The sequence below is a fragment of the Arvicola amphibius genome, chromosome 14 (genome assembly GCF_903992535.2).
Source record: "Arvicola amphibius chromosome 14, mArvAmp1.2, whole genome shotgun sequence".
Taxonomy (NCBI): Eukaryota; Metazoa; Chordata; class Mammalia; order Rodentia; family Cricetidae; genus Arvicola; species Arvicola amphibius.
The window spans coordinates 51,058,648-51,080,603 of NC_052060.1; the positions used below are offsets into that span (position 1 = coordinate 51,058,648).

Here is a 21,956-nt window from a genome sequence, read left to right on the forward strand (position 1 = left end):
CTTCTTTATATCAAATGATCAGGGGCCAGATGGAATTGTGGGAGCCCCAGGACAAAGAGGTCGGCCAGGGAAAAAGGTAATTTTTAAAAATTATCTTTTTGCATGAGCTTTCTCTCTTCTCATGTCTGGAGGTCTACAGAGAACTATAATAGTTGTATTTGCATTCGACATAAGGTGATGCAGACTTATAAATGTGATATTAAAGCATACAGCAATCAGCACTGCCCTAGAAGAATGAACTGAGTTCTGTGAGCTGTCACGAATGTCCCAAGCATCCTGACTGATCATAGGTTGAGTGTCCATAATAGAGCAAGCTGGTTCTTGTTTCGGGAAAAGGAGAGAAAGCACTAACCATGCGGCTTGTGAGCACCTCTCAAGCTGTGGCCCTAGAGAAGGGTGTTGTGTGAAGGGCTTGTGGGTATGGCACCAGATAGAGGGCATACAAGTTTCTGAAGGACATGAAGTGCTGTAAGAAATGACAGGGACTCTTGCAGGCACACTGTGAGCAGGTGAGAGACGACCCTGAATGGCCAGAGCCATGTGCTTGCTTCTTTCCTGCCTGCAGTAGACCTCTGGGATGCTGAAGCTCTCTATAGAAATGGACATCTCATGATGAGATTACAATACACACTTGCAAAAGGGAGACAGATGTATGTAACAAAAGAAGATCCATCCTGCTTGGTTGGTTAAAAAAAAAAAAAAAGACGTTTTAGTCGCGTTTCAAAGTTGTTATTGTTTTTCAAATAACATGTGATAGTAGTTTCTTTAGTCCAGCTGTGATTGCATACATCTAATTAATTCCAGCAGTCAGGCAGCAGAAACAGGAAGGTCACCAACAAGGTCAGGACCAAACTGTTCTGCATAGTAAGATCAAGGTCACAGTGAGACCCTGACTCACAAATCAAGACAAACAATAGCGATAACAGTAACCAAAAGAATTCCACTTTCTACCTACCCTCTGGAGGCATCCAAGCATATGATATAATTAAATTAATTAATACACTTTTTTTCAGTTATGCTAATGTCATCCACAGGGTGATAAAGGACAAACAGGACCCGTGGGAGAAGTTGGAAGCCGAGGCGCCCCTGGAAAAGCTGGAGAGAGTGGTCCTAAGGGCGCCAGAGGAACAAGAGGTGCTGTGGTCAGTATTTGATTTCTTTTCAGCACCGAGTCACTGTGGATGGAAAAGAACGGTATCCACGCTCTTAAAGCGTCATCCTTGATTGACTTTACAGAGGATGCAAAGGCTCCATTGAAAATAATCTACCTCTGTGGGATGGCGGGAGTCGCGGGCATTCCACGGTATTAAACAGCTTAGTGGGTTTTGGACATGCAAAAGGAAAAGGAAAATTGAAAATGGAAATAAAATATGAAATGAGGTTTTAAAAATCTGATTTTAGCTCCAAAGTTAAGTAGGAAAGTTTATGCACTGAGCCCTTCCAATCAGGATTTAATATCTGTCTGAAGCTGTTGTCATGTTGGCAAATGGCTGCAAAACTCAAGTGAACTTGAAACGTGTTTCCATTCACTGCTAGGACCCACCCGGCTTTAACTTGAGATTACCTTCCTAAACAGCTGGAAGCAATCTGCCCCACAGCTATTTATATCGCTTCTTTGCGTGAACTTTGCCTGACACAGGGCGCTGAAGCTTGGTGCTTCTGAACCCGACACAGCAAACCTGGGCTGCTGGTGTGTGCCTGACCTGCTCAGGACATGGCAGTGTGAAAGAAAGATATTCAAAAGACAGTCTTCCACCCCATAAACTTATCTGTAATATGTAGGTGCGTTGACTGCATCTCCATTTAAAGGCTCAGTGCCAGCCCTGTCACCAAGGCAAAGGGTCCATTCCATAATCTGTTTGCCTTCTCCAGAAAATTTGCCATGACTTACTGACACCTTAGCACCCAGGCCTTCCGTGGTATGTCACTATTTCTCTCTGCCTTTCGCCTATGTTTTAAAAACATTATACAATGTGATTAATTTTTAATAAACATAAGAATTATTGCAGCCCCAAATAGTGCCCTTAATGTAAGCTTCTACTTTGAAATTTTTCCTGTAAGATTATTCACCTTCAAGTTTTTAAAATATACTTTTAATTAAAATGTAATTACATCATTTCCTCTCTCCTCTCCCTCACTGTATCCCCTCCCTCCCATCTCTCCCATGCCCCCAGCTCCTTCTCAGATTTATGAATTTCTTTTCTTTAATATTTATTGTTACATATAACTCTATATGCACAAACATACACAAATAGCCTGCTGAGTTGATTTTCCAAAGCTCGGCCCCTACTGTTCATATTTTAATATTAATGATTTAGGGTTTGATAATATGATAAATGAATATATATATAACTTTCATATTTAAATCCCCTTGTTATAACTATGTAATATGCTTATTTTGCTCTGAAAAATTCCAGTTAATTCATATATATGTATATATATACACACACACATACATATATGTACACAGTACCTATGTCTATTCGGTGAGTATTTGCTAATTTGTAACCATTACTCATAAATCTGAAGTGATGGTATAATTTGTCAAACATGTTGCAAAATAAATTATAAATGATTCCATTTTGTCAATTACCTATTAATTTTGTGTCTTTTGATGAATAGACTATTTTAATTTTAATGCTAAAGTTGTCAATATTTTATTTATATTTTCTGGATTTTATACTTCATTACAAATTCTATCTCCAGGCGGGCAGTGGTGGCACATGCCTTTAATCCCAGCACTCGGGAGGCAGAGGCAGGTGGATCTCTGTGAGTTTGAGGCCAGCCTTGTCTACAAGAGCTAGTTCCAGAACAGGCACCAAAGCTACAGAGAAACCCTGTCTCGAAAAACCAAAAAAAAAAAAAAAGAAAGTAATTCTATCTCCAACAAAAGTATAAAAAAATTTATCCATATTCTTATCCTAAAATATTTATAACATTGTTTTTAATTCTTTAAGCCATGTGGAAAATGTTTTTCTTTCTTAGTTATGGGGGATATATGTGTGTCTTCCTCCACTTATTTTTTTCTTAATTCTCTTATTGAACACTCAATGTATTTTGCACTTTAGGGTAAGGCTGCTTTTACTGTAACTAAACCCAAATACTCCGTGGTTTCATACAGTCAGTCCGTCTATAGCAACCTGTTCTGTCTGTCATGCTGCTGTGTCCGCTGAGGTCCCTCAGAGAACCTGGCTCTGATGCCCATCTTGTTGTGAACTTTAGCTTCCACTCCTCAGCCCCTCCCACTACCTGGCCTTCCTACGAGAAGCAGAAGGTATCTTCCCACTTACTCGTTGCTCTCATATTTCTGTTTATCCTTCTAACTTTTTACTTTGACTGGAACTTAGAGAGCAGTAAGGACTGCAGCTCTTGGATGAGGAGCTGAAACTGTCCCTAGTGAGAACACTCCTGAGGTCTCGTGGTGGAGTATCATTTCCAAAACAGACTTTCCTCCTTTAGAGAAATATCCTTTCTTTCTTAAATGACAGTTTCAACTAGGAGAGTGAATTTTGCTGTAGTCTACAACATTTGCTTATGTCAGAGTTTCAGTTATTGCATTCTGGTCTTTGCTGCATTTTGAGTTTGTGAGCAGGAAGACAGGTGTGGAATTTACCTTCATTCTTTCACGAGTAGATACTGAGTTCTCCCACCCTTTTGTTGCTGTCTCGTGCTTTTCCTGTTTTCCCCTTGCCCATTTCTCCTCCTCTTGATTCTTATTAACATACTGGATTGGGAAAATCCCCTTGCCACATTTACACTAACAATTCCCGGCTCTTCTGTGCCCTCCCTTCCCTTACTGGGGTGAAGCTCAAGTGATTTCACACATGACAGTGGTTGTCAGATCATTGTATCTGTGAGTGCCGCCTGCTTCTCCTAAGCAGACGTTAGTGTCACAGGAGAAGACTCACAGAAGGCTAAAGAAACACCCAAAAGCCGGGCGATGGTGGCGCACGCCTTTAATCCCAGCACTCGGGAGGCAGAGGCAGGCGGATCTCTGTGAGTTCGGGACCAGCCTGGTCTACAAGAGCTAGTTCCAGGACAGGCTCCAAAGCCACAGAGAAACCCTGTCTCGAAAAACCAAAAAAAAAAAAAAAAAAAAAAAAAAAAACGAAAAAGAAAAAAGAAAAAGAAAAAGAAACACCCAAAAGACAGGCTTAAAAAAAAAAAAAATATAACTGAGGGACACATCCATCCAAAGAGATGTGCAAATCACAGCAAGAAACACACAGAATATTGGAAAATAAGCCACTTGAACACCTCCAAAACCTCAGGACCCCTCAAACACTGAACCCAGAGATAATGAAATAGTTGAGACATCAGAGAAAATTTAGAACCAAAATGTTCAATGGCCACAGGGAGGCCCCTTTGTTCTTCGTTTAGTGAATACATTTTAGTCTACCTTTTCTTGTCTGGCACTGGCTAAATTCCTCTTGTTTTTCCCAGCATCCACTTAGAAACAGCCTGTAAGTCTGGTCTTTTTTTTTTCTTCTCATGAAGAGTTGTGCTGAAGAATTCTAAATTCAAGTAGATTCCTTTTTAAAGTCCCTTGCTCCTTCCTAATTGTGTCTCAGCCTCCTCAGAGAATGTAATCTGGGATTCCTGCCTTGAAGAACTTGGTTAAAATTTTGTTTGAAGCCATTGGGTACTGGATATTTGTAAAGCTGTGTGTTCTCTGTGGGTGTGTGACCACAAAGTCCCACCTATTTCTATCATACGAAGCCCATTCACTGAGCTTCTCACATCCTTGGCCCTCTCTTTCTCTCCTGGCGATGTCTAAAAATGTTGCTAAACCCTTGCACCATAACGTCTGTGTATCAACAGATACGCTCTTAGGTACATTGAGGAGCATGGGATTTCCATTACGCTGCACGTGTTTTATTTCTTCTAATAGCAGCTACCATTTATCCACCCTTAGAGCCAGCAGCTGCTTTCAGTCAAGCCCGCTGTCTGGACACAGTTGCCACGCTGCCTCATTTAACCTCTAAGGAAACGCTGCTGCGGTCCGGTACCCAGAACAAGCAAGGAAACAGGAAAAGCTTCAGACTCCTTTACCAAATCAGTCAAGTTGACTCCACCTGGCCCCTTCAATCTCTTTATTTCAGAGTTTGAAACTTCTCTGAAACCGTGTGCACACCAGAAATGACTTTTCTGCCTTACATATATTCAGACCTAATTTTGGCCTCAAATCACAAAATTTTGGCTCAGAAACTATGCTTATCTTCAAGAATTAATTCAATTAAACAAATTTCTTTCCACTCTCCCCTTCTCTTTCTCGTGTCAATCATTCATCTTCTTAAAAAAGCCTTAGCAATTTTTCTTGTGTTTCTTTTAGTTAGTACTGTGACGGAATCAATACATTCCAGTAGAAAAATCTCTATAACGTATCATGGCTGGATGCTTATTTAAATTGACTTTTCATAGTTCTTTCTCAAACTGAAATGTGTTCCAATCCAAATCTTCCTAAACGTCCTGATTCATGGTTAATAATTGTAGCATGAACTTTTCGCTTTTTTAGAAATATATCAAACTGTGCATTGTATGTGAGACACAGTTGGAGCAGCTTGGTCAGGTGCGACGCTACACACAGATCCTCACAGCTCCTTAGCAGAGTACATGCAAACCACATACCTACTCTGTGCCGTCATTTCCTCACCTCCTCTTTGTTCTGAGACCCAAACAGGAGAATCCTGTGTGCAAACTCTTAGATAATGAGAGAATTAGGCCATTTTTACTATCACTACTTTATCTGTTTTTCACCTGTCTGAGTCATCTTTTGAATAGATTAGGAGCGTTTCCTGATCAGTCTTTAATTTATATTGCTTGGTCATCTGTAAAATGCTGATAACAATAATCTTATTATGGTAATGACACACGCGTTGCCAGTATTTCTAATCTGTCAACTTTGGCCCGTGTTAAAGCCATGCTCCAGGAAGCATCTGGAATCATCTATGAGGATGGAGCTGTTCTGAATCCCAAAGTCACAATATCAAACACTATCGGGTTCCACTTTCTGATATCCAGCGACCACAAACTTTGACAGACACGAACTGCATTTCCAAGAACCTTCTAGGGGCCAGCAGTATTCCAATAAGTGAGCAAGGTTTTTAATAGGAACATACCAGAAATGAACCAGAGACATTGCTTGTAGGACTTCTGCAATTCAGAAGAAACAGACAAAAATTTGGGGTGTCATATTTCTTTTTTCCCAATTAGACTAGGTAGAAAATCTAAAGATAAAGGCTTCACTAATAGTCATAGATGCTTAACAGTTCACTTGTTTATTTTCTCTCTCATATTTATTTTGATTTTTAGGGTCCATTAGGATTGATGGGACCTGATGGAGAACCAGGAATACCAGGATACAGAGTAAACATTTCTGATTTTAAATATATGCATATATGTATTTGTTCAAGACAAGAAAGCATTTTAGTTTATATCCCAGATGTGCAAATTAAGATTCACTTTTCTTTATTCAAAACTTTATTATAAAAAGCATGCAACTGAAAAGCATCATTCACTGGGATTAGACCCAAGGTCTACACATCTCAATAAACTTTTGTACAGTTAAAATGGATATTGTGGAGATTCACACCAGATTTTACACCTTCACTACATATATATGTGTCTATGCACTTATCCACCACCAAAAAAAAATAAAAGTTCTAATAAGTTTAAGAAAATAAAGTAAACCCTGTTATTTATACAGGAGGTTTTCTTTCTTGATAAAGCATTGTGGTGTATTTAATGCTCAAGCTCCAATAAAATGTGTCTTATATTCTTCTCAGAACACTGAAATGTGTGATAGCATGGACTTGGTAGCATTAGATAGTACATGACCATGTGGTCTGGGGACTGTCTTTTTATTTGTTCCTCTTCTTATAGGGCCATCAAGGTCCACCAGGACCCTCTGGATTGCCAGGACCTAAAGGAGAAAAGGTATGTGTGTTTGTGTGCATGTGTGTTGTCCTTTTAATTCCAAAGTTATGTAGTAAATCTATGAGTTCTTCCTAAATGAATGCATGCCAATATTGCAAGAGATAGAAGAACCACTTTTTAAGTTGGGAAATTTGCAAATTCTAAAAGGATATAAATACCAAGGAACTAAAATTCAAGGAAATTATTAAAATATCTTCCAAGGGTTAATTAAAGATTGAGGTGAGAGAGTATATGTGAAGGTGATACACAGTTTCATATAATCAAAATTATTTATTGAAAGAAGATGTGATGTGCTGGATGAAATGACCATAGCACATAAATATTAGCTTAGGTTTAAATTTTCTACTGAGTTAGGAATAACTCGAGCATTACTCGGTTTATGATTTAACTGAAGGTCTGCATGTTCTGAGAATTCCTAGGATGCATTCTATTTAATTAAAGCAGATTAATACTTTCAAGAGCCATATTCTGTATGATGCTTTCTTTTTTGACCCTACCAGGTCCCAAATCATGATGCAGAGGTTTCGTTTTAGTTTTGAATGCTCGGCCTACCTTAGGCTCCTTTCCAGCTGTCTCTTTAAACTAAAATTAACCTGTTTGTCTTTATCTATTTTTTGCCTTGAGGCTTTTTACTTTTATTTCTGTATGATCTGTGCTATGTCTGCTGGCTAGTGGCTGTCTCACTGGTCTGGGGTGTCTCCTTCTCTTTCTCTCTTATTTTCTTCTCTTCTTCCGTTCTCGAGCCTAGATTTTTCCTCCTATTCATTCTTTCTGCCTGCTAGCCTTGCCTATCCCTCTCTGACCCAGCTATTGGTCATTCAGCTTTTTATTAGACCAATCAGGTGCCTTAGGCAGGCAAGATGAAACAGCAACACGTCTTTTTTATAATTAAAAAATTGAAGCATAAACAAATGCAACACACCTTTACACAGTTAAAGTGATATTCCACAGCATAAACAAATGTAACACACCTTTACACAGTTAAAGTGATATTCCACAGCATAAGCAAATGTAACACATCTTTATGTAGTTAAATATTCCACATCACAAACAGATGTAACACATCTTTACATCGTTAAATATTCCATGACAATATACAAACTGTAGAACAAAATGATATATAGAGCTGTATATAAAATATGATACACTTAAATTCTTAGCTATAAAGTTTCCACTTAAAGTCAAAATTACATTAGACAATAAGAGTATTTGGAATAGACTTCCTTAATTGATTTGTTTTAGTAAACTATTGTTTTCATTTTAGGGCTACCCAGGAGAAGACAGCAAAGTCCTAGGACCTCCCGGGCCTCGAGGTGAACCAGTAGGTCTTTTCTAAAATTATTTTGGTACCTCAGGATAAAATGCAATCAGAAGCTTTCAATGCCAATCATATCTTTTCAGAGTTCTAACTTGTCAGTTTTATAACTTGGCTTTATAGTACAGCAATATTTATTTCCATACCATCTAAATAGTGTAACAGTCTTAGATATGAAAAAATACATTAATCAAGAATCTTAGCCAAAGTGTATGTTTAAGAAAATTAGTTGTGAAATCCTTCAACATTGAATGCATGACAAATTTTTACAGAGACTGTCCAAAACAAATATACTTTAGACTTTTTAGGACAAATATTTCTTTGATTATCAATATCAGATCTGTTTCTGGAGTATTTTTATAAAATATGATCTATATATGTTTATAATAATTTACCCACAGTTGCCAAGTGATTTGCTAGCTTTTAGAACCAGTCAGAGTCAATTGCTTTTCAAGACTGTGGACCTATAGTCTTCAAATCCAGCATTTTAAAGACCAACTGTAACCACTGTTTTTGGAAAGTAGCTACTAGTGTTGTTTTGAGGCTAAAATAATAGGTGAAGAATATATGTAAACTCAAGTGGATGGATAATACTCCACGGAAATAAGCATATTAGTTATAGTTTCCATTTTCCACATAATGTAACTCAAAATAAAGGCTACTAGGAAGCATGGGATCAAAATGTATAGTACCAATATTTTGATCTGGCTCCATGGTTACAGTTTCCATTGATATTTGACTGTAGAAAATAATATAGAAAAATCTAGATGTTTCAAGTTGGGACAATTCATATAGAGGTAATCTCTCTGTGCAAATGTTTATGTGTCTTTATGAAATAGGTTTTAATCTGTCTAAACCACTTAGAGCAGCAGCTCTCAACCCACGGGTCATGACCCCTTTGGGAGGTGGGCCAACCCTTTCATGGGGGTTACATATCAGATACTCTGTATATCAGATATTTGTATTACAATTCATAACAATAGCAACATTACAGTTATAAAGTAATAACTAAAATGATTTTATGGTTGGGGTCACTACAACATGAGGAACTGTACTAAAGGATCATGGCATTAGGAAGGACTTAGTGGGCAATATTTGGAAATAATATAAAAATTGTCCAACAAACAGAAAAAAATTACTAAGTAGAGAATAGTTGTATTTATTTTCTCAGGTTTGGGACTGTCAATCAAAGACTGTCTTCTAAAATGTAATAAATACCTGTGCATTAAAAGTAAAACAAGTTGTGATAAGATTTCCCAGTAGACATGAGACAGGAACGGGCTTAAACCAGATTCTGAGCATAAGATAGGGTCAGAGCTTCTCTTTGCCGTGTGCCTATCAACTATTCATCTAGGAGTAAGGTTTCTTATCTATCAGTAGCCTGTAATAATCCATCTATAAATTTCCTGCTTTTCCAAAGTACCTCAATTTAAGTTTCTGTTCTGACAGGAAGTTCTAGTATGTAATAAATAATGCTCTATGTAAAATTTAAAGATTATAGTTTGAACAGTTTATCAAAACATTCATATGACAAGTATTTAAAAGAACAAGTCTTATTTTGTTAGGTTAGCTGAAGAAGACTGCAAAGTAAATGGAATTAATTTCAATAATTTCTTGCATAAATTTCAATCCATTTAACATATAAGATTTAAAATATATTATACTCAAAAAATTCATGGTTTTATTAAACATCATTTCTTCAATATTTTTATAGAAGAATATTATGAGACTTTATTCATTTAATTTTCTGTTTAGCAGTGAACCTCATACAATTATATCTGTGTTATAATTAATTACAGATATAACTGGATATAAAAGTTTTGAAATCATATGGCAACTGTGTATAAATTAAGTTAATTGATCAAGGTTTAATTCTGTAGCACGTCTGATATCTCTTGAAATTCAATCATTTTCATTCACATAGCAGACTTAAAAAATTTACTATACCTTTTATTTTTGACAAAAGAATAAACCACCCTAATTGTAGCATCCACACTCAGGAATTACAGTCAGGAAACTGATTGTCTTTGTGTGTGCTCTCTGTAGGGCCCAATGGGGGAACAAGGAGACAGAGGAGAGCATGGTGACGAAGGCTATAAGGTAACCACTGGAAGCATCAACACCTTTGCTTCTAAATTCGAGCAGAATTTCCCTGAAACTGTGTTCGGTTTCCAAACAAATGCAAACACCATGAAGTAACCAGCCATGCACTCTGTTTTAGATCCAGAGGGCACCGAGCTCTTTTCGCTTCCTGTCGTTGACTTCTTCTCACGATTGCCTTTTCCTCGCCATAGTGCTGTCAGCTGGAGAGTTATCACCAGGGAGGCGTTCCCTTCCTACCCTGTTTAAACAGATCGACAACTCTTCAGCCTGCCCTCCGTAAAGGCGATCTGTAGCTATCACTTTGCCATGCAGTCTCGTTTATATCATGGCCCTGAAATGTTATATTACCCCATCACCTTTTATTTGTTTTCGTTTTCTTTATTGCCAGTCTTCACCCACCAAAATGTCAGGGCCTAATAGGGTAAGGAGTGTGTCTGTCCTTTTCATTACAACATCCCAATTTCTAGGATGCAGAGTCCCTGGCAGCTGGTAGAAGTCCCATAAAGACTGATTGAATGACTAGATGGATAATGTTATAGCACCATGACTTAAATTAGTCCTTAGCTTCTTCTTTGGTTTCTTTGATTAAGATCCACTTAATCCCCTGGAATGGTTAGCCTGTATACAGAACTTACTCAAGCTTCCTTTCTGACTTGTGCTCCTGTGGATGATGTTTTATGCGCTTGCCGCCATCGCTTGTCGCTTGTTTTTATTGTTGATTTCCCTGTCACTTCAGTCTCCTTTATTTGGCTCACAAGATCCTCTCCTGCTCCCAGCATTACATAATCCTTGCTTACAGAGACTCTGCTGTTTATAATGTGTCTCTAATTTTCCTCTCATCTGACTCGAAGATCGACCTTGACCTTTGCAACCCTACAATATTGTTTATAGGTCACTCAACACACTCTTCTGTCTTTTGTATCTGTATTTTTTTGCCAGTTGGTTTTTTTAAGTACATGGCGCCTTAGCTCCCCAATTAGAATCTAACTTTGTTCTATCTTGTATAATGTTTAGTTGGAAGCCCTACATACAATTTGCTTTTAATAATGAACTGGTAGGTCACTTGATCCAGTACCTCTCTGTCTTAAGGTTGATGTACTATGATCACTACCGTAAGGCAGACCTAGATTAGCTAAGTTGGTTGGACAAGCAGGTAGACAGATAATTGCCATCATTAAACTCATCTTCTCAAGATGTCTTCTGTCTGACTTATCTTAATAGCTGTCTGACTAGACTCCCTGTCCCCAGTCATAGCCCTCTCAAATCCACTTACCAGTTATACCACACAATTCTGTCTCTACTTCCCACACTTTTTCCTTGACCAGGAAGTTCTCACTTCAGGAATCATCCTGAAAGTAGATTCTCTGAGGTTGCATTTGTCCCCCACTTGGCTCACACAATCTGATTCAGTTCATCCCTCCACTACTCTCTTCAAACAAAATTCACCACCTTTCCTTACTCTTTTTCCCAAGATTTGACAAAACCCTTTTCTGTATCACATTTAAGTTTTGCTGCTTCACAAAAATGGCCATTGTCAGTGTTTACCAAGATATCCCAGGGTATGAAGTGGAACATCCAGGAACTGGTTTGTCATTGATGAGAATTGTTCCTTGACTTCACAGAGTCCGAAGAGGTGGTGGTTATGTGGCCATTGTGGAAAGGTCTCCCTTCTATGGCAAGTCAGGGAGGCAGCAAGGTTGTGGCTGACCGTCATCAACCTGAGCTTTGTCGCTGACTCAGATTCTCAGGGGATTTTTAATAAAGTGTCTTAGTTAGGGTTTCTATTGCTCTGAAGAGACACTATGATCACGGCAACTCTTACAAATAAAATATTTAATTAAGATAGTGGTTTACAGTTTTAGAGATTCAGTCCATTTTCATCATGATGAGGAACATGGCGGCAACCAGGTAGACGTGGTGCTGGCTACATCTTGACTAGAAGGCAGCAGAAAGTCGACTGATAGTCACACTGAGGGAAGCTTGAACAAAAGAGACCTCAGAGCCCACCCCCACAGTGACACACTTCCTCCAACAGAGCCACACCTAATAGTGCCACTCCCTTTGGGGACTGTTTTCTTTCAAACCACCACCACATGTAGTCACATCTATAAAGACTCTTTTTCCAAATAATACCACATTTACAGGGTTCAAAGATTAGGTACCATCCTAACCCACCATCCAGTCCTCTGTGTTAACTCACATTTAAAAAACAAAACCAAAAACTATATTTATCTAGCATATTATACCAGAATCATCAAACTATCCCTCAACTATGTGTACTACCCTATTTCAAATAAGACTTTTTATTTAAATTAGGCTCTAGAATACTATGCTTCCATTTAAGTGAAAACTGTCTAGGTCACATGACTGAGTTTGCTTGAATTAATAGAATCTCTTCTATTCCTAGGGCCATATGGGTGTGCCAGGACTCCGAGGTGCCACTGGACAACAAGGGCCCCCAGTATGTTTTGCAAGTATTCTATCATTCCAACAACCAAAGAAAATCACACTCATATAGCTCATTTATTTGCCTTACATGCTATTTCCCTCTTGGCTCCTATTAAAGGGTGAACCGGGCGACCAGGGTGGACCAGGACTAAAGGGAGAGAGAGGATCTGAAGTAAGTGAGACTTGTTGGCTTTGGAAAGTGGGCACACCAGACAATGCTGTTTATTATCATTCGAATATTCATTTGCTCTTCTGAATGAAGATCACTGTAAGCCTGGGGGTGGGGGCTGTCAAAAAAATATGCTAAACCATAACTGAGCAGCTCATATCTTTTGACTAGAATCTAAATTGTGCATTACCTATCCTGGCCTTGTAAAAAATCACTTAAGAATATCCCCTAAGGTAGTCTGTTATGGAGCTTTCCAATGGCGGTACCAGCACTGTACACTGAAAACTATCAATCAAATAGACCCAGGTGTAGAAAACTATTGAAGACTTGTTCAAGAAGGGTAATAAAAACTATTTGTAACAATCACAATAGGTATAGGGATCTCTATAATGAGGGTCTAGCGTCAGAAAGAAATTGGGTTTGATTTTGAATATATGGGCAAGGAGCAGGGTGAGGATCAGTGGACGGAAAATTACCAAGAATAGCCTTAGGAGTAAGGGACAGTCCAGATAAGCAGGCTAGCGGCAGTCCTGGTGTGAACAGGCCAAAGGTGATCAGACACCACGTAGGAGTGGGCAGCAAGGGAAGCCATATCCAGAGGGATCAGAGACCCTGGGCAGGGCAGGCCCAGGGGGAGGAGCCTGATGGAAGTTCATCCAGGCAAAGAATCTATCTGAGATGATAAGGGTAGATTGAGCCATTTGGTTATGGCGCATAGACTCAACTACTGATAAAGGAGGTTGTTTTCCATAAAACAAATCAATTATTTGTTATCAATCAAATGACAACTCTGTCACTAAAATTAAACTTCTTCCAGACACACCTGGCCTCAGCACACACAGCAGGAGACTTTGCACCCTCAGTCCATGACCGCCCTGCTTCTCACAGCATTCTGACTTTCTGACTTCACATGCTCCTGTCTCAAGCTTAAAGCACCTTTTTTCTAGTGGTAGGGATTGAACTCAGCCTTTGACATTCTAAGAAAGGGCTCTGTCACTAAGCTACACACCTGGCCCCTTAAAATTCAGTGTTTAAGAAAATGTATTGTCGCTTAACTTTAAATTTCATAGGGATGGGTAGACACACATGGCGAGTTTATGTTTCTTCTCATTTGTAAAGGTGTCTTCCCTCCAATTTGTGCTTCTGACTGGAAGAGTCAAGCAGTAAGATGATGCTGGGTCAGAGCTAGTGAATACAAGTTCAGTAGTTCTTCAGTCACATAGATGCCTTTTAAAACATTCAGGTTATATAGTAACAGCACATTGGATTCCCTAATAAAAAAGAATTAGGAGCTAGGGATATAGCTCAGTTACTAAATTACTGACCTTGTAAGCATAGGGACCTGTGTTGGATTCCCCAGAACCCATATTTTAAAAGTCCAGGCATGTGTGTAAAATATGCCAAGAAGAAGAGACAGGTGGATCCCTTAGCAAGTGGCAGGTCAGTGGGGAAGGGGCATTTCACATCCATGTAGGACCAGCTCCATGGGATCAAATGCCCTCTTCTGGCACCATGGGCACCAGTGCTTATGTGCACATGCCTCCACCCAGAAAATTTAAAAATAGAATACACATATGTATAATATTAAAAAGAAATTAATCTGTTTTTTAAAAGTGAGCAGAGACTGAGGAACAATGCCCAAAGTCATCCTCTGGCTTCCACATGTATGTGCTCATACAAATAACATGAACCTGTACACACATATGCACTCATGTATGCACAGACACACAGGCACACATTAAATAAACAAGGATTAATAAATAGTGAAAACATCTTTAAAAAACTGGCCTGGATGAGGAAAAAGTAAGGAGGAGAAACATGATAGCCTTCACTTTCGCTTAGCGTTTTTAATGTATACAATGGAAAAAGTTGTGGAACAAGCTCTAAGCTCACAGAACAGTGCTACATGCTACCCAAGAACACAGAGGCTAGTCTAGGTTTTATCCTAAAGTGCTTAAAGCTTTCTAATTAAAACTTTCATATTTATCAGGTTTCCTTTTTTCTCTTTTGACATATCTCGTGCAAGAGAGACTTTCTGGTTCTTATTGGTAACTGTTAAAATTATAGCAATGAAAATCAAATTCTCTTATGGGACAACTCTCTTTCCAGTGAGCTGGTGAACTGTCTTTATGTGTTGAAGCCAAAAGGAGCTGAGACCATGCCTTGATTTCTGCATGATCCAAGGAAACCGGTTGCTCTCTGGGGGGGTGTGCTGGCAGATGCAGCCCAATGGCACAATTTAGGACCTCTTGGAGTTTATACGAGCATTAATTGCTACAAGGACAGCCACTGATTGTATATTAATTATTAAGGATTCCTCTGGTGGCCAGATGAGTTCTGTCCAATTGCTGTCATCTTGTTTTTGCAAAGCTTTATTTTTTTAGATTTGGAAAAGGACCCTTAAAAAATCATCTGGACAGGGATCTTGTTTGCAAAATAAAGAAATTTAAATCCCAGAGAGATTATGCGTTGCCTAAGATCATAGAACTCATTAGCAGCAGAGCCAGAATTGACTTAATTTCCTGAGTCTCATAGTATACAAAAGCTATTGCTTTGGAATCTTTTGTTAATTATAATTTTTTATAAATGAATGTACAGTTACTCCTAACAGATTCATTCACGGAGCGTGCGAGAGTGGGTTCCCCTAGAAAGAAGTGAGAGCAGAGATCTCCCATCCTGCAAAGATTCCTGTGAGGCAAACACACAGGAAAGCTCGTGTGGGCCTCAAAGCCAAGGACTCAAGCCAAAGCCCTCTTTCCCTCTCCACACAAAACTCGTCCATGTTAGTGAATTGCAGTTTCCTTGGTTAGAAAAGAAGTGAGGGAGAATAGTTGCATTAAGCCCTGAATTTGTGTCTGTTCCTAACGTTAACAGCTCAAAGGAGGGGCCAAGTGCTGTGATAGCTATCCTTTCAACATCTTTAAAACATCAAAGTCAAAAAACAAAAAAACAAGATTTCAATTAATGGAGAGGCTTAAAAAGTCCTTTGTCACAAGAACTAGATCACCTTCTCTACTCTGAGAACTAGTGGAGTGCCCATGAATGGAAGGCTTCCAGAGTGGTTGCATATTCCATATTTTTCAATGCGATCCAAGCAAAGGGGAAACCTGTACCCTGAAAAGACCTCCTACAGAATCATTTACTTTCTATTTAAGGACATTCCATCCATGGATTTATGAAGGATTATTATTCAAATAAAATAAAATCAGTAAGTTAAGCCTGATGTCTCAGAATACATCACTTTTACTATATTTGAGTTTGGAGGGTTGGTTGGAGGGCGACTTTTCCTTCTTATGGTAATAACCTGATTATTCACCTGGCAAGGGCTTACACAGCAGTGTGCTTCCTTAACCTTAGACACTATATAAGTTCCTCCTGGACAGGCTACTCTGTGAGAGAGGAATATTTAATAGTGCTCGACTCTTAGTTAAGTTGTGGAACTAGTGATGCTAGTTTTGAGACATTTTAATATACACATTCTCAAAATAAAAATAAAATCGAGGGCAAGAATCCCTTTGGCCAGGCTTCTATAGCTAAGTACCATGAATACATAGCTTATAAATAGCCCAGTTTTGTTCTGGAGGCTGAGTCCAAGGTCAGGATGGCAGCACGGTCAGGTTCTAGTGAGGGTGCAGCTCTGTGTTACAGTATGCCAGCTCCTCTCTGTATCCTCACTAAGAGAGAGGGGACTGGCAAGTTCTCTAGGGTCTCCTATAAAAGAGCACTAACCCCCTTCAAGGACTTCCCTCTCAAAACCTCATCACCCCTCCCCCACAGAAGAGCAACCTTTATGCTTCATCATTAAGGTTGGAAGGTCAACATGTGAATTTGGAGAACACACATTTAGTTCATAGCAAGAGCAATGTTCTGCATTCATTGAAACCTCCACTACAAGACCATATTGCCTTTCTAACTTCCCTACTTTCTTCCCATTATAATGACAGTAACTATAAGAAGCAATCCTTCCTAGTCTAAATGATCCAAGGCAGAGGCCAGAATCTTGGTATTGGTTGAATAGTTACTTATCGATGAATGAATATTGCCACAACAACCCTTCTAGCATTAATAAAAATGACCTTTTAAAATGTCTCTCATGGTCATAAAGTGCCTTGACTGCCGTGCTATTAATAACTGCTTTCAACGCCCATCCAAGTCTAAAGATAATTCTAGTTGTGAAAAGCCTGTAGATGCTGAATCTTCTTGTTTATATTTTGACATCTGAATGTTTGGAGAGAAGCACATACATGAAAATATACTAGAAGTAGAGCTTTATTTGAATTCTTTATAAAAAAGAACTTACCATCTGTCCTCAATGTCCATCCCACGTAGGGATGCCAAGTGATGCCAAGTGATGCCAAGGCAGCCAAGTGATGGGAATCTAAGTGGTTAACTGCCTCTAACTCCTCTAAAATACTCGGACATGCTGCATTTGACGTACAGTGTTTCCCACTTGCTTTTTTCTCAAAGACTGCAGTACCATTCTGGGCTGCCATGGTCAGGAAAGATAGCGAGAGGGTGGCTTGATTCTTCGGAGCATCCTTCACACATCCGCCAAAATTCATGCCATCCTTTGTGGCCCCCAACTACCATAATGCTACTGTGCTGGCCCCACCTGGGGTCAGAATAACTGGCAGGAGTTATCTGAGCCATGCTTACGTAAGTAGCTTTCTGAGTCTTGGGATTACTTAGTGCACAACACCAAGCCCAGGTAAACAAATATTCAAGGCCACCTTCAAAGGTGTAGCACTTGGAATGGGTATTGGTGTGTACGCGGTTAATCTGTACCTTCAGCATGTTAGCCTTGAGAACTTACCATCCCAGGCTAAAACAGTTCTGTCTGGGGGAACTTCACATGGTCTCTGAGAAGCCTGTCTGGTAATGACATGATTCTTTTCCTTATGTGTATGCCAGATCGGTGTTTTCCATGCTTTTCATCTGAAAATAATTTGAGGCTATCATCAGAACAATGGAATGGTCTGCAAGAGTAGTATCGCTAACTATCCGGGCGGACCAGTGACTGCTGAATCAATTAGGACCTAAAACATCTCACACATGGAGAAACAAACAGTCCTTGAAAAATAAACACCTGGGTTTTTTTATTATTATTATTTGCGAATGTGTTCTTTGTGCTTCCATGGAAGCGCAGCACATTTTGGCTATTGGGTCACATCCATCGGCACACAGTAAGTGTCTTGTGACCAGGAACCTTGCCTCTGAATTCCTAGCATGTAACAGATGCCATGAAACATGATACTCAATAAATACCTACTGAATTTAGCCACTTTTAAAAGGAGGCATAGACGCTGCCTAAAAGCAGGGACATTTACAAAACAGTGCCTTTTTAGAACTATGATTTAAATTTTTAAATCTGAACTCAGAGCAAAAAGGAAATCCATAAGGTATCTGTTCAAATTCTCCCACTTTCCGTGATGGAAGTGACCTCCCAGGAGAGTTAAACGGCCAGGCCAGTGATAGATAGCTAGCTATGTGTGCTTCTGGGCCATCCCGGCCTCAGCATTCTTTTCCATGGCTCGTTTAAGTCAGTTTATTTCTATCTATTAACAACTGTACTTTCCATTTTCAGGGTCCTAAGGGGAAAAAAGGAGTTCCTGGTCCTTCTGGGAAACCTGGCATCCCTGTAAGTAACAGACCTCTTTAATCTTCCTTGTTTTTCTAAAAAGAATTGACAGCTTTAGCAAGCAGAATAGTTCGGGGCCAGTTATGTCATGTTGGATAAATCAGACTGTCTTGAAAAAAGTTCAAACCCATGCTGGAACACAGAGGGAACAAAATATGACCACTAACTCAAACCCAAACTTGCTGTTTAAATCTGAGTCCCTGCAAGCGAAGGATGCTATTTTCCTGTGTTATGGAGCCCTCCCTGTGGACACTTTCTTCTCTCTCTTGGTGAACCACCGTAAACAGGGGACTTGGAAACTGGACCAAGTGAGTGGTAACAAAGGCCAGAGTCAAGTAAAGTTAAGAAGACATGAGCTGGGTTTTAATTGGAGAGCTCAGCTTCTTATTCTCCTGGTTTATTAGAGCAGAAAGTCTTGGGGAGAAAACCAGTTCTTTGTCTCGGGATAAAAATTAATTTTACCTGAGCATCAGTATCTTCCTCTAGCTGGGTTGGTACATATGGACTGGAGAGTTAGCAAAGAGGCTTCTGATGCTGCCCAGCCAAGACTTACATACCTGCTTCTGCCAGCCTGCATTGGGACAAAGGGAGAAAAAAGGATAAGTTGTAAGGACATTCATGTTGAATACCCTACAAATAAAACCTTCTTGTTTAGGGTCGGACAGTAGCAGTAAATGCCTTTAATCCCAGCACTTAAGAGGCAGAGGCAGGCAGATCTCTGTGAGTTCGAAGCATTCTGGTCTACAGAGCAAGTTCCAAGACAGTCAGAGATACACAGAGAAACCCTGTCTTGGAAAAAGAAAAAAAGAAAAAGAAAAACCAATCAGTCATTCATTCAGTTCAAGAGTGGAACAAGATATTCAGGTCTATCGCCAGTCATATGATTATCTGACCTAAAGGGAAACAAAGAGCATGTTAATCTTTATTAATTCTTGGGGAAACCAGGAGGCAAGGAGTGTCAGGAGAGAATGACACCTGCATCTCGAGCTCTCCAGGGTCCATCTCTCATCCTTCCTGCACAGCTAGAGAAAGATGGACTGATACGGTGAGAAATATCAGGGAATCTCACTGAGGCCCAAGAAGTTACACAATAAGTTGCTGATTTGCTTTCAGTTTTGTTTAGGGAAAGTTTTCTAGGGTACTTAGACTGAAACCATTGTCTGAGAGATGTGAAGTAAATGGTCTACTGTGGAGGTATAGACCTAGATCTGTTTAGGGGACATTTTAAGGCATCTCTCTTAAGGACACAAATACTAAATCATTAAAAAGAAATAGAGGAAATTCTATCTTAGGGCAAGGTCCAGAAATATATAACCTTTTCTGCACCAGGAAATGTCATCTGCCCAATATGTCTCTGTAATCACAATAATTTTTAATTACCAAGGGACTTCCAGGTCTTCCCGGGCCAAAAGGCTTGCAAGGATACCATGGAGCAGACGGGATGTCAGGAAACCCTGGGAAGCCTGGGCACCTTGGAAAACTAGGACTTCCTGTGAGTAGTGCGAATGCACCCATCCTCCTGATTTCTTGTGCATTGATGTCTTCTTAAGGAACATGGGGATGGGGTTATCTTTCTCAGTTTGGGTATCAGCTCAGGTTAAGGAACATGGGAGTGGGGTTATCTTTCTCAGTTTGGGTATCAGCTCAGGTTAAGTCAATCATTTCTCTTGTTATTTTGGAATTGTACTAATTATTTCCAAATATGCCAGTAAGTCCATTCTTTTGGATATTTTATACCTAGTAATCCATAGTAGTAATTTATATATTTTTGTACATGTAAAAAGTTTAAAAGTTAAAAAAAAACTATAAAGAAGCTCCATTTTGTAGCTCCATAACCAGGCTATGTTTTGTGTTCATCAAATGTTCTAGCCTTCTTTGGAACATTTCGGTCTTGGCGGTACCTCAAGTAGGTTCTGCCCAGAATAATTTTCCCTTTGCTTTTACAGCCCTAGTATTTTCAAGAATTGCATGACTATTTCCTATGCTCTTTTAAGGGTGACATGATGATACAAAGTTTATCAAATTTTAAATGTAAAGTTCTATCTTATTTTATCAGAAAATTTAAAACCATGTATTTTAAAGACTTATTCTTAATAATGTGCACGTGTGTATCTGTGTGTGAGTATATATGATCATGGGTGCAGGTACCTAAAGAAGCCAGAAGAGGGCATCAGATCTTCTGGAGCTGAAGTTACAGGAGGTTGTAAGCTGCCTGATGCAGCTGCTGGGAACTGAACTCCAGTCATCCAGAAGATCAGCAAGCACTCATAACTGCTAAGCCATCTCTCCCACTCCCAGAACCATATTTTTGTCTTTACTCGGCCTTCTTCTCTTTTTCTTTCATCAGTGTCCACCTAATCCAGTTCTGTTGTCATCTCAGGTCATATTTTCATTTAAAACATTAGAAGAATTAACTGTCTTCTTCCAACAGCCCAGTAAAATTGAGCTTTTTAAGTTTCCACTATTTGGATATGACTATCCATGGATTTGTTTCTCATTTCTTAAGTAATAAATCAATCCTAGTTGTTTATTCAAATCTGGCAAGGAAGGCAGTGTGCATAAACCCAAGCCCATGTTAATATTCTTCTTTCACTATGGTGAGTTGCCTCATATATTTAAAAGTTAAAAAAGTACAACTATTATTTATCCAATCTAAGTATTTGAGAAATAAATATGTACTCAGGTTCTAGATGTGAAGATAAATGCTTTTAAGGAGTTCTTTAAACACCGTTTCTATTCATTTTGGAGGAAACACGTCAGAACATCAGGTTAAGGCCTAGACAGGTATGACATCCAAGGTGAATATTTAATTAAAATAAATATTTTATAAACTTCTGACAGTAGTTATCTAGTTAAAGAGGACATTCTTCATCTTCCTTTTCATCCTCTTCTTCTTCATCCTTTTCATTTTTCCTCTCTTCTAATATGATCTTACCATGCAGCCTGGATGTCCCTCACACTCAACCAGTGTCTTGCTTCCGTCTCCCAGGAGCTGGGATATAATGAGGCATTATGGGTGTATGACACCACACCCGTCACACAAGAGGACTTTTATCTGAGAGCACAGTCTAAAAGAGAACTTGCATACTGTGCCTTCAGCTTGCCCTGGGAAGGCTGGGGTTTGCTTTCTTCAGTACTCAGTCTCATGGTAATGGACCAGAGGTCCCTGGGAACAAGCTTTGGAGATGAGTCATAGAATATACCTTTCACCATACTGTGGGGCTTTCTTCCAGGAGGATCTGCTTTCCCTCAGGGGATTCTGGTCTGGGAACTGGCTCTGAATCTGAGAACAGATTGAGACTCTTAGTTCAATATGTATCCAATGTAAGACCTATAAGTTTTCCAGT

The 21,956-nt window shown here is 39.3% G+C and overlaps 1 protein-coding gene across 1 annotated transcript in view; it reads left to right on the forward strand.

Moving 5' to 3' along the window:
* Col24a1 (collagen type XXIV alpha 1 chain) overlaps positions 1–21,956 on the forward strand; it is a 258,382-nt gene that overhangs the window by 176,497 nt on the left and 59,929 nt on the right. The window contains exons 40-49 of the mRNA XM_038311332.1: positions 23–76; positions 1,035–1,142; positions 6,313–6,366; positions 6,883–6,936; positions 8,201–8,257; positions 10,298–10,351; positions 12,762–12,815; positions 12,921–12,974; positions 18,556–18,609; positions 19,994–20,101. Of these exons, the coding sequence (XP_038167260.1) occupies positions 23–76; positions 1,035–1,142; positions 6,313–6,366; positions 6,883–6,936; positions 8,201–8,257; positions 10,298–10,351; positions 12,762–12,815; positions 12,921–12,974; positions 18,556–18,609; positions 19,994–20,101 (651 nt within the window). The remainder of the gene's footprint in view (positions 1–22; positions 77–1,034; positions 1,143–6,312; positions 6,367–6,882; positions 6,937–8,200; positions 8,258–10,297; positions 10,352–12,761; positions 12,816–12,920; positions 12,975–18,555; positions 18,610–19,993; positions 20,102–21,956) is intronic.